The following is a 13,558-nucleotide window of genomic DNA, read 5'->3' on the forward strand; positions in this document are numbered from 1 at the left end:
CGTGATAACATAAACTTAACCCAACTATTTTTACAATATACATCTTACTGCAAATCAGCAGAAATGTCCAATGGAAGATATGTTTGCCTTGGAAGAATTGTGTTTTTATTGTGTGACTTTGGGCATGTCACTGTCTCGCCCATCTTTAAAATTAGAAGGTTATTAACCTACCTCATGGGATGTTGTGAAAATAAGCAGCAACAAACACAGGAAAGTGTTCCACACTAAAATATTATGAGTTACCAACTACTGTAAATTACTATTATGATAGGTAATGTTCAGTTTGAAAACCAGTCCAGCATCTTTAGTTGGATATTATGTTTTTCACTTGTTCACCTACTATAGCATCATCTTCCTTTTCCCCCCAAATAATTTTAAAATGTATTTTAATATTTTATGATTTAATTGTTTTATTGAAATGAATGGTTTTTCATTTTATATTTCTATTTTAATGCATTTACATTGTTTTAAGAGGTATTTGCAGTCTATCATATTTATTGTTAGCTGCCTCACATCCCTATATCAGGAGAAAGGTGGGATAAAATAAAGTACATAAATGAAAAAACCCTAATTTCCAACACCGGGGAGGCCCTGTAATGACCATGGACTGGCTTTAGACTATGATTTTTGGATGGCATGATTTTAACTGAATGTAATGTTTTAAAATGTCATTATTTATTAATTTTTAATTTGTTTATATTTTAAGCTTATGTTTTATATGTGTTTTTAAGGCATCAAATAATTGCCATATGTAAGCTGCTTGAGTCCCCTTCGGGGTAGAGAAAGGCGGGATATAAATAGGGTAAATAATAATAATAATAATAATAATAATAACACTAGATTCCAAAACTTAAGACTATAACTCCATCCACAGCAGACTGACAGATGGAATGAAATAATCTAAAGATGGTTTCAGAGACAATGTTGTTCTGTACTATTAATGGTCAAGAATAGGCATTTCTAATTTTGTAGCTAAATGATAGATACAAAGAAATTAGGAAGTTCTTCTGATCTTGAAAGTTACCAGGAGACGAGATTTCACACGAACTTTGAACAACTTCTATGAGCTTCATTGTTTATATTTTAACAAACTTGTTGAAAGGAAGGCATGATGTCCTATTATGGATTCTTTTCAAATGCTAGATGCATTTGCCTTCAGTCTGTGTAGACTTTAGGATCACAATGTACTTTGGGCTTAGTGATGCATCATAAAGAACATCAGGGCTCCTGTTTTTCATCCTCAGAGCCAGGAATGAATAACTTCTCCAATATCACACAACCGCACAGATACTTTTGGCAGTTCCAAATCACTATTTCATTGTGGAAGTCATTGCAGGAATTATGTTGGGTAGAAAGAACTGTTTCTGCCCAAAACAGAGCAATGGATTCAAATTGCAGGAAGAAAAATATTCCACCTAAACATTAGGACTGGATCCCCCAGTGGCACGGTGGGTTAAACTGCTGAGCTGCTGAACTTGCTGACCGAAAGTTCAGCAGTTCATATCTAGGGAGCGGGGTGAGCTCCCACTGTCAGCCCCAGCTTCTGCCAACCTAGCAGTTCGAAAACATGCAAATGTGAGTAGATCAATAGGTACCACTCCAGCAGGAAGGTAACGATGCTCCATACAGTCATGCCGGCCACGTGACCATGGAAGTGTCTACGGACAACGCCGGCTCTTCGGCTTAGAAATGGAGATGAGCACCAATCCCCAGAGTCGGGCACGACTAGACTTAATGTCAGGGGAAAACCTTTACCTTTACTAAACATTAGGAAGAACTTTGGCAACGGAATATGTTGCTTTGCAGAATGGTGGAGTCTTCTTCTCTTAAAGTTTTGTAAGCAGAGGCTGTATAGCCATCGGTTTGTCTTCCAACTCTATGAGTATGTGATTCTAATTTATGCACAAAATATCTTGATTCAGGAACAAGAAATAAGTTTTCTACACAAAAAAAAAACCTGTTCTCTTAGCAGAAAAAAAACTTTTGAATACTTGTGAAAGCACACGTTGCTGCCCTTGTCCTTTAATGGGTGTGCTTGCTTAATATTTTTTCTGTATTTGAGTACTGTATAAAGGTGAAATATATGAGTGTAAGATAATTGTAGAACTTTATGCTAGTTAACTGACCACAAGATGACTTGTGGCAGTGTGGTGTAATAGTTTTGAATGTTGAATTATGACTCTGGAGTCCAATGTTTGAATTCCTGCTCACCCATGGAAACCCATTGGGTGACCTTGGGCAAGTTGCACTCTTTCAGCTTGTGAGGAAGACAAAAGCAACAAATCCTGCCAAGAAAACTTTGTGATAGGCTTGCCATATCTTGGAAATGATTTGAGGGGACACAACAAAAACAAAAGGGGAGGAGGGTCTGTATGAGCATCTTTTAGCACACCTGATAACATTTTCAAATATTTGAAATGTTTTTATTTGAGTCCAAGTGGACTTAACCTATCAAGTCAATTGCTGAATGATAGGTCAACGCTCCAAATCACATTGATTCACTAGGTATGTTGCAGTTAGGATGAACAACTGAATTCAGGCTAAAGTTGTTAAACAACTTGTTGTGCATAAACCATATGAAAACTCTGCAAATATAAGCATTTAGAAAGAAATCACATTTTGTGAAAATTACAGACAGGGACTCAAAACACATTTAATGGGAGTTGTTTTCCCTTTCCATTTACACCATCATAAATTACAAAGCATATTTCACTTCACAAAATAAAACCATTTCCATACCATTTTTGACAAGTATTTAGTACATAACAACAATTAAAACTGTACAATTTATGAGAATCTCTGGTAATATTGTACCTGCAAATCAGATCTCCCTAATTTCTGCCCTGCAGCCTGGGTCTGCCTACCTAGTCCTTGGTGACCTATGTAAAGGATATCTAATATATGTTGTTTCCCCCTTTGTGCTCCCTTTGTCTTCAGTCTCCTCCCCCACTATCAACATTACTGCAATTTAAAAAAATTGTATAGAAATCTGTGATCCCTGAAATAATTCAGGAAATAGCACAATTTGGTTTTGAAACTTGTGATTAACACAAATTCAGTTTTTTTTCCTCTTGAAAGTTCAGGTTTGCAATAAACTATACTACATTCTTGTGTTTCAAATATTTGTACAAAAATCTCATGATGGGAAAAAAGTCTAATATTTAGAACGGACCACATTGTTTTAGACTGAGAGGTCAATCCATGGAAGTATAGACACAAAACCCCCATGAGATTTGGTAATATACCAATTCTCACTAATACTCATTCACTTTATATTTCCTTTATTAACAATTTTGCCGGAAGACATTGCAGAAAAATGCTTCGTTTTAAACAGGTTTACTTTTATAAATACAACAGCAATGTAAAAGTAACTTGGCATTTTAAAACATCAACGCCATAACTCAATTAAGTGCTAATCCCAATAATACCAGAACACATCCAATATTCTGGCAATTCCTATTTTAAATATGAATAATGTATAGTAATTGCTGCTACTGCCAAAACTATTACAAAATCCTTCATTCCCCCTCTCACTTTGGAGGGGAATATACAAATAGTATGGTATTTGTTCCAGAATACCATATTGCTAAAAGCAAGAGTACTATTAATTCCTAGAATATAACAAAAACCAAAGAATGTTAAAGTATGCATAAGAAATTGACATTGTCTGGAAATCAGTTGCAATGAAAGACATATGTCAGAATAATACTGCTGTACTGGTGAATGTTCTCAATATGCCATAGCAAAAATGTTTAAGAGGAATATATGAAAAACCATCAATGCACCGCATTGAATTATATTTTGCTAAAATAAAAAAGACATTCTTGCAGCGAACTAAAGTAATATATCTATATTAAATACATGTCTTGTTTCACTTTAGACATATATAATTATGTCTTACATAGAGAGAAATAGTATATCCATATACAGCGAACACTGACAATCACCCTGAACCTAAATATCTTGGATAAGGTAAAGCACCTTCTGATTTTTCTTCATAAATGGGAATGTTCTCTGTGCATATGGCAATCCTTCATTCTCTTTGCAGAAAATTTTGCTGAACATAGAAGAAAACTAGGGAGCTTCTTCATGAGCAGAGTTGTGACTGGCACCAGGATGTGAATCATGGTCATTTGATGCATTTCAAATGAATTATTTTTATGCAAGAAGAAAATAATGAAAGAAACTAGTGCAAGTGGAAATATTATGGTTATCATATGGGAAAAATATATCTGTTTCCACATGATGATCATGGGTCTAGAGCAGAGGTGTCAAACTCATTTTCACCAAGGGTGACATCAGCCTTATGGTTGCCTTCAAAGGGCCATTTGTAATTGTAAGACTATAAGTTTAACTGCGTTGCCCTGGCATTGAAAGACTCGCGGGCCACATAAAATGACGTGGCGGGCCAAATTTGAACCGTGGGCCTTGTGTTTAACACATGTGCTCTAGAGAGATCCTTTTATATAGATGTGGACCATGTGCCTGGTCTGGGCATCAGAAATGAAATCTCTTTGTACACATGATATGACCATGGGGGACTGGACTATATGGCTACCATCCTCAAAGTTGCTGTTCTGGCCTAGTTCTTTTCAATAGAAATAGGTCAGCACAGCATCTTCAGAATTACGTCGACTGTATCTTTTTGCTTCACTGATCTAAATAAATGTACAAAATTGTGTCCTTTAATAAGTTAATGGTAGAACAGTCTGTAACCTTTCTTTATATTCCCCTCCCCACTCACACAAATTGAAAGGAAGGCAAAAGATGCAAGGCAAGACCATTTTCCTCACCTTTGTTCTCTCTTAAATAATAAAAAGAGGTATATGTCTATGAGACATAACCTTTATTAAATCTTCTGGCATTCATCTGCAAATTGCAGAAAATGAAGTGCTATTTGTGTTCCTTGCTTTTCAAAAATTGTGGATTTGTTTTCCATCAAACTTATATTCTCATAGCAGATAGCTATGAATTTAAAGCTGTGCCTAAAACAAAACATCTTCATTTTCTATTAATATCTGTACAATCAGCTTCTGGTACCGCATGTCATTGAGAGTAGCAAGGGTGCTGTCTTCTGGAGGTCTCATTAAAGTGGGTCCAAACACAATTCCCAGATTTTCAGCACTCATAAAATTATCTTTTTCATTCATTGTAATCCTAAAAGTGAAAGGAAGACAAGGGGAAAAATTGTTAGAATTCTCTGGGCAGTTTTTTTATCTCATACTTTTTTGTTTCATGTGGTCCATAAGTGTCATATGGGCCTCTGCAACTATTGGAGAATAGTTTCTTGGTGTTCTGACCATGTGACGTATGTTCCAAAGTTTAGAAGAAAATATCACTTTATATAACCATCCTGATGGGAATAATCTAGGAGTGGTAGTCCTATAAAAGAGATCTTTCTACATTCTGAATTTATCCTTATATTTTGAATGTATCTCTACATATCCCGTCCATCCCTAGAGTCTGCTCCATATCATTGCCTTCATGGTCCTCTATATCCTTGTTCCTCATAATTTCTACTCTGATACCCTTATTCATTTTTCCTACAGTCTTCCCTTCACATTTGCAGTGTTGACTATTGTGGATTTGATTATTTACAGATTAAAATGTTCTCTCTATGCATCTCAAAGTACTCCCATTTGGCTCTACAGTCAACTTCCTCAGTCATGATGGAGGATCTAGAGATTTCTAGAGAGAACATTTCTCTAGGAGAGTGGTTCTCAACCCGTGGGTCCCCAGATGTTTTGGCCTTCAATTCACAGAAATCCTAACTGCTGGTAAACTGGCTGGGATTTCTGGGAGTTGTAGGCCAAAACACTTGGGGACTCACAGGTTGAGAACCACTGCTCTAGGAATTTCCAGGAGAAGTTAACCGTGGAATTGTGCTGGAAAAACTAGAAATTCCCAGAGGTGTCCTCCCAGGTAAATAATAATAAAGAAACAATAATGTGCCCCTAACCTCAGTGAATGCAGAATGTGGACTATAGACTTTTTCCAATAAAGTATGGCTCTCATATTTGTGGAACCAATATATGTGGTTTCATTTATCCATGCTTTACTTATTAATAGAAAGCCTCCTGTACGAGATCCACATTCTTCTCAGTATCTTCATCATTTGTCCCATTCTATATAATGGCATTTCCTATTTTCTGCAGTTTCATGTATTCACACCAAGTATGGAAACATGTCCTCAGTAAATATGGGAGTTGTATGGTACTTTGATTTTACAATGTAAGATTTGCAACAAACACTATACTGCAAATCAAATGTATGGACACCCTTTCAGGACAAGTTAAATACATTTTCAGGAATGTTCTCAGAGATAGCATTTATATGGAGAACCAAATGGAAAAGTATGGTAGCAAAAATGCTGGAATATTTTATGCTCTTACTACCAGTATCCAAGCCATAGGAGGAGCATTCCAATATTTCAGAACAGCATAACAACTGTGCAGAAGCCACCAAATGAGTGTGTCAAGGTGGAGGGGTGGGGTGGCTATTTGGAAATCCAAATTTTGACTTTCTCCACATCTTTCCCAGTCATTGCAATGGTCAGAAAACAAAAATAATTCAAGTAATTTTCTACTGCTGTACACCAGCTTATACATATTTCAGTACACAAATGAAAATGCTCTGCATGTGGATAAATACACTTTAGTGGAGAAAGCAGATCTTTGTCCTCTGGATAAGATTTCCAGATGAAGGGCTCCCATGCAAATTGGTTGATTTGATGACTTCCCTTGTTGCAAACATATCAAATGTGTGGATCCACTTGGAAATAAAATCAAAGGACTGGATCCAGACAAAGAGTGAATCCACTCTTCACAACCACAGTACCTTGATTCAATTTTAACTGCTATCCTATGCATATGTGGGTTTAAGAGCTGCTTAGAAATCTCCACAAGGCTAATTTATTAGAGAATGGATTAGAGAAAAAGCTACAGATCCCAGGATTTTCTACGAGGAAACCAGGGAAACTGGTAACAAAAAGCTGTAATTGTGCAGTTGCAGAAACATGCTAAATCAACTTAATTCACACTTAAATCAATTGAAAAGGTTAGCCATGTATTGCAAAATCTGAAAATTAACAAAATTAGTCTGAGTCCAACCCAAAATATAGATTTAACTATGGTTTCTACAATGATTTATTGTATCAACAGATTGGTACATTTACAGATTTTTGTTAAGTTTTTATGGTCATGGCTTGCAGAGATGCATAACTCTGATGTACAAAAGTTATTAAAATCTGGTCCAAATGATGGAAATGTGAAGACATAAAATGGGTATATGCAGAAATTTCCTGTGATATTTTTACTTAGAAACATTTGGTGGCAAGATTATGGAACATCCACTTAGAGCAAATGTGGAGAAACTGTGATCGGTGGGCAGCATATGACTCTTGCGTTGTTTTTGCAGCTCCCCAGCCCTCCCAATTTCCCATATATTTTTTTTAAAAAACTGACTCAACATACACACACATACAGACAGACACACACAGACAAAAAGAAAGAAATTATACAAACAATCCTATGCCCCCCCACCAGGACTGTTTTAGTCTTATTAAACGCCTCAATTTAACAAGGAAATAAATAGGAAGCTGAGTTCTGATTTACAGTTGTCCCTCCATATCTGCATTTTGACTTGCAAAATTGATTGTTCACTAATTTGATTAAAATTTTCTCTCTAAGAATCTCTAGATCTTCTAGTGTGAATCTGTGGTCAGCTTCCAGTGGATGACAACCATAGTTATGCTGGAAAATCTAGAAATTCCTAGAGAGGTTTTCTCTCATGTAAAAAATAGCAATTTCTTTATTCATTTTTAAAACTTTCAGAGGCATCCTCTGCCTCTAACTCCAGCAGCTGTGGAGAACTGAAACAGCCTGGGGAGGGGAAATTTATTAAAATTGGTCTGACATCACTTATGGGGTAGGGAGATGAGAACTGAGTAATTTTTTAAAATTCTGAGTATATGAATATTCGGTAGAGAGACACATCTCTTTAGGGTCTTGCCAGGCCCTCCCTGATCCCATGAATGAATGAATAAATTTTATTACGGTCTCAGACCAGGATTTAAAAACGTTAAGACATTAAAATTAAAGGTTTTTAATCCCAGACCCCTTGCATTTCCCTACTTCTGGATGAGAGATAAAGAAATGTACTTTTTGAGATGAATCATCAGAAATCGAAGAGTCTCATAGTGTGCAGCAGGAAGTAACAGCAACACTTCATGAACAGCTTCTAGCCTTTCATCGGGATTGCAGAGTTCTATGTGATACAAAACAAGATTTACATAAGATTCGGTAGATGTAAACAACAATGTTCAATGCAGATTATTTTCATTTATGGAATTTGCAAGCCATTTTCTCCCAAAACATGACACTCAAAGTGGCTGGACAAACCCAGGAATCACAATAAAAAGTATTAGAACTGTAGAGTAAAAGGAAGGGTGCCAATGCAGTGGTTTGAGTGGTTAAGTGGGACTTTGGGGGACCCAAATACCCTCTTACCCATGGAAACCCATTGGGTGACTATGAGCATGTCACTTTTTTTCAGATAGGCAATGGCACATCTTCTGTAAATGAATCATGCTAAGAAAACTCTTATGTGCGCATCTCTAAATTGTAGAATTAATGTAGCTTAACACCACGTCAACTGCCATGGCTCAATGCTATGGATTCATTGGAGTTGTAGTTTAAAAAAGTCTCTAGCCTTCTCTACCAAAGAGTGCTAATGTCTCACAAAATTACAAACCCTGGGATTCCACAGTATTGAGACATTGTGGTTAAAGTCATGTTGAACTGCATTAATTCTATGGTATAGATTAGGGGTGTGCAAACTTCGTCCCTCCAGGTGTTTTGGACTCATCTCCCACAATTCCTAACATCCTACCAGCTGTTAGGAATTATGGGAGTTGGAGTCCAAAACACCTGGAGGGCCAAAATTTTCCCATACCTGGTATAGATTCACACACACACACACACACACACCCGAGGGCACATAACGACAACAGCTAAAGATATGAAAAAGAATTATATACTCTGTTTCTGTTTCTTTTCTCTCTCTCTCTCTCTTGTATTCTTTCACTATACCTTGCTGTACCCCCACCACCCTATATCACATATGATCTTCTTTCTCTCTTAGACTTTTGGACTTTTATCTGTTTTTTAAAATCTATGTTTTAATCTGTAGAAAACCAATAAAGATTATTTATAAAAAGAATAATTATATATATATTAAAAAGACTTCACTACTTACTTGCTGCATCTATAAACTTGGAATACGTATCATAAGTGATGATGGGAATGGGCAAGTCTCGGAAATACAGCTTTAATGCTCCAGCAATGATATTTATATCTGGATATAGGTTGGCGGAAACATCAGCCTTGTCACCATCTAGAAAAAATATGGATAGATTTGAAGGAACTTTTTTATTTCAACAGATGTTTGCCCTATTAAATAAAATATGCATGCCACTTTAAAATTACTCAAATATGCCAGTGGTGTACACAAGAGGGGAGGAAAAAGTAGGAAACAAGATGAGATTTACTATACACTAAACTACAATAACATCAGTTTCCATTTTTCAAGATTTCCAGGAATCTGAGCAGGAGCCAAAAATATATTAAAGTTATTTTTTGGGGGATACCAATTGCAGGAATCCCCAGCTAACATAACATGACCAGTGAGAGCGGTGGTCCAAAAAGTAACTTTTCCAGCCTGTGTTAGTCCTTTTGTGTAGCCCTGCATACTTGCTAATTTCTTTGAGATGATTTTCAAAGACATCCCCTTGAGGAAATTGAGCTTAAATTTGGTTACCAATGACCCACCTTCTGTACATTTAGGAAAGCATTTGCTTTTCAAAGCAGGACTCATACAGTTTTGCAAAACCTGGTTCATTCAAAATTTAGGTCATGCCACCAAGGGAACCCTCAGTATTCACATTTGATTTAAGACAGCACTACTTCTGCCATCACAGTGTTTATTTTGACCCAGCCAGCCTCATATTTATCCTTGTGTACTTGACATGGTAGAACCAGTATTATAAAACATTGTTTGGACAGTTCTATTTAATTACAATACAATGAGCACTAGAGTGCTACACTGAAAACAAGTGCTTTGAAGCTGCCTCTGTATCCATCTAAAACCATGCTGCAAAGGTTGGATAGCAACGTGATTGGTTTATTAAACAGAAGTAACAGTCTTAGTTTATTATCACAATATATAGAATTCAAAAAAATTACATTATGTTGATATGTATTTCTGTAGCACCTTGGCACTATAGTGGTATGATGAAAACCAGCTGAATTCTTCCATTACTGTAAGACTTGCATATTTCATTTTTAATATTTTATTAAAATACGTATATTATTTGAATGTACCTATTGAGCCATTCCCAAGACAAAGGTACACAAATGCACACCTAGAAGTAAACCTCAAAGCAGAAAGAAAGGGGATTTGAGTTTTAAAGATCATTTGAATGTATTTGCTGTATTTTAATTCTATTTTTGCCGCACTGTTATTATTTAATTGTTTTTTTAACTTTTGTATTGTTGGAAATAATAACTTCCAAGCCTTTCACTATTTATTTGTTAATTTATATATTTGCTAACCTGTATTCTATGTGTTTATTGATTTGCCAGTTTGACTGTACCTCCTTGGTGTGGGAGGGGTTATAGACATGTGATTGTACTGAGCATGTTCAGACTCAGGACTCCATTTCATATTCAGTGTCTGTTATCCACCTCAGTGGAGGTGGATGTGTCTGTTTTCCACCTCAGTGGAGGTAGAGGTGTATCTCCTATCCCTTCAGTGGAAGTGGACAGGGCTGTAGTTCAACACCCACCTACCCACCCCGAAAATTTTCAGTTTTTTTTTTAAACTGGTTCACATTTGCCAAATAGATATGATATCATTTTTTCCTTATAAAAATTATAAGGTTTATTATTTATTTATTTATTACATCACTTCTACCCCGCCCTTCTCACCCATCAGGGGACTCAGGGCGGCTTACAGTATAACCATACACATTAAAAACAGTTGTCATCAAATTTAAAAATCCATCAAGATTAAAAATTACAGTAAAATTAAGAATATCCATTAAAATATACATAATTATACATTTAAATATACATTTAAGGCGCTTTCCATGTTCATGTGGGGTCTGTCAGTAGGTCATATATTCTTATCTCATTTTTGCTGCTACTCATGCTCAAATGCCTGGTCCCATAAGCACGTTTTTGTCCTCTTTCGGAAAGACAGGAGGGAGGGAGCCTGCCTGACTTCAATGGGGAGGGCGTTCCATAGGCGGGGAGCCACCACTGAAAAGGCCCTGTCTCTCGTCCCCGCCAGCCGCGCCTGTGAGGTTATAATTACTATTTATTTTCAAGGGGATATCTGCCCAGAGACTGGGTGCAGTTATTTCCAATAGGTTATGTCCAATATGTATTGCTCTTTTTAAACTGTTTAGTGTGGATAGATGTTAGCCACCTTGTGTCCCCATGGGCAGAAAAGTGGGATATAAATAATGATGATGATAATAATAATAATAATAATAATAATAATAATAATAACATTTACAGCATATGATCCCTCTTTTACAGACATCACAATGCTGGTGTCAAGCAGGACAAACAAAAGCTCAGAATGCATTGGTCACAATCGAATTCTAAAAACAAACTATACAATGAATGTTTTATATGTTAGTCGGAACAGAACTGGTCAACAATAACAGCACAGTGATGCTGAACAGTATCTACATTCATTCAATGGAAGAATAAAGAAAAACATCTTGCTAGGGCATCAGTGGAAATAACCATCACTGACCCACTGGCTTGATTATTTTATTTTATAACACATAATTTCTTATTATTTGTACCCTGCTTATTTTGAGAAATCTTAAAATGGGTAGTGTGAATTATTTGCTATATAAGAAGGTTCCTGGATGTTGCAAGTTAGTGTAGGAAGGATAAAAGCACAAAGAAAGATCTCACATGAATAGATAAGTTGTAAATGCCAAAAGAAATAAGTACATGATAAAAGAAATATATATATATATGAAGGAAACAATGGGAATCAGCTTTTTCTTTTCTTTATCAGCATGAGCAGTTCAATGAAAACAGGTTGTACACAAACCAACGGTACAGTTGGATGCTTGTCATAGCTAAAATGTACAGTACCTCGATCAAAGGCCATTTTGACATCTTCAATGTGTTCGGTGAACCCTGAGACTCTGTAAATCCCTTCTGACTTCAAACCTGTAAAGCAAAAATTCATCAGCTGTTGTTTTTTGTCTTCAGATACATATCCAATCTATCTACTTTTATTAGCCTTTCTTTTCACAAGTGAGCTTCTCCCTTGTGAATTCTCTCTTTGAGAGATCCTAAATTATTCAACATTATCAACATCTTCAGATCGAGTTTTTACACACTATGCCAGTTTGGTCCCAGATGAGGAAATGTTCTGGGAATCATAGCTTTTAAAGCATTATTTTGCACAGCTCAGTGAAGCATGAAAGGAAATCAATTGACCAAACTCTTAAGAAATAGCTTCATGTCAGTATTTTGAAAGGAAGGTGAAAGTGTTGAATGAGAATAATGAATGAAGGCTACACAGAAGGCCTTGTTAAGTAGGATATTTGTTCATGGAAGGCTTTCAGTTAATGAACATTTCCAGACCACCATCTTTCTAGCTTAATTTTGCTTGCTAGAACTAGCAAGATGCTGGCAAATTTTCGAACAGAGATCTTTGTAAGCCCTACAATTCTTTTTTACTAGATATACCGAATGTTATGTTCTACAGGGTGCATTTTGCAACCTTCCACCAAGGCAATTTGTGCTTAGGGAAAGATTATTTCAAATTGAAAGCAACTTTTGCTTTCTTTCTGTGGTTAAAAGGTTAAAATACCCCAAAGAAGCTTGCAAAATATGATGAAACAGTATTCTGTTTCATCAAAAATTCAAAAACTTGAATACCTCGTTCTTCAATTTCCCGAATGCAAATATCCACCACCATGGGTCTTTGTGTGTTGTGAGCTTTCACCAGCGTAGTGAGATCGCAGCAGTATACTCGCTTGATCCTTTTGAGGTCCGGCTGACAGTCATTAGGAACATATTTTGAACACTGTTTATGTACGTTGAGTCCACAGTCTATGAAGGAAGGAGTATAATTAATTTTGATAGTTTTATCACATTTGGAAATAAGGAAAACATGCACACATACAGGCACTTTTTCTAAAATAAATTTAATCTGTAATATGCCATAGAGATGAAAATTGTGTATATATCAATAATAGTGAAAAGGTCTTTATATCACTTATGCCTGAAATCCTACATAAATATACTTGGTAGTAACCCATACTGAATGGAATGGTAGGCCTATATAGAACTGCAGGTAAAATATGGAAATACAACAGAGGTCTATCTAAGTAGTCTAGTAGTGAGACAGGTACATCATATCCATCTGAATAATTTAGATTAAATCAAATATTGTGGCCATCCTGTGGAGAATGCTGGAAATGCTTCTGTGTGGCACTCACTCCACATGTTGAAATTGTGCTAGG

General features: G+C 36.2%; 1 protein-coding gene across 2 annotated transcripts in view; it reads right to left on the reverse strand.

Moving 5' to 3' along the window:
• Positions 1–2,633: 2,633 nt before the first annotated feature.
• The window catches only part of chn2 (chimerin 2), a 178,695-nt gene continuing 167,770 nt past the window's right edge, over positions 2,634–13,558 (reverse strand). For both annotated transcript variants that reach the window (XM_062958033.1, XM_008117029.3), the window contains 5 exons: positions 12,972–13,145; positions 12,177–12,254; positions 9,256–9,393; positions 8,160–8,265; positions 2,634–5,157 (listed from right to left, as the gene is read on the reverse strand). In XM_062958033.1, the coding sequence (XP_062814103.1) occupies positions 4,986–5,157; positions 8,160–8,265; positions 9,256–9,393; positions 12,177–12,254; positions 12,972–13,145 (668 nt within the window). In that variant the 3' untranslated portion in view covers positions 2,634–4,985. The remainder of the gene's footprint in view (positions 5,158–8,159; positions 8,266–9,255; positions 9,394–12,176; positions 12,255–12,971; positions 13,146–13,558) is intronic.

The sequence above is a fragment of the Anolis carolinensis genome, chromosome 6 (assembly GCF_035594765.1).
Source record: "Anolis carolinensis isolate JA03-04 chromosome 6, rAnoCar3.1.pri, whole genome shotgun sequence".
Classification (NCBI taxonomy): Eukaryota; Metazoa; Chordata; class Lepidosauria; order Squamata; family Dactyloidae; genus Anolis; species Anolis carolinensis.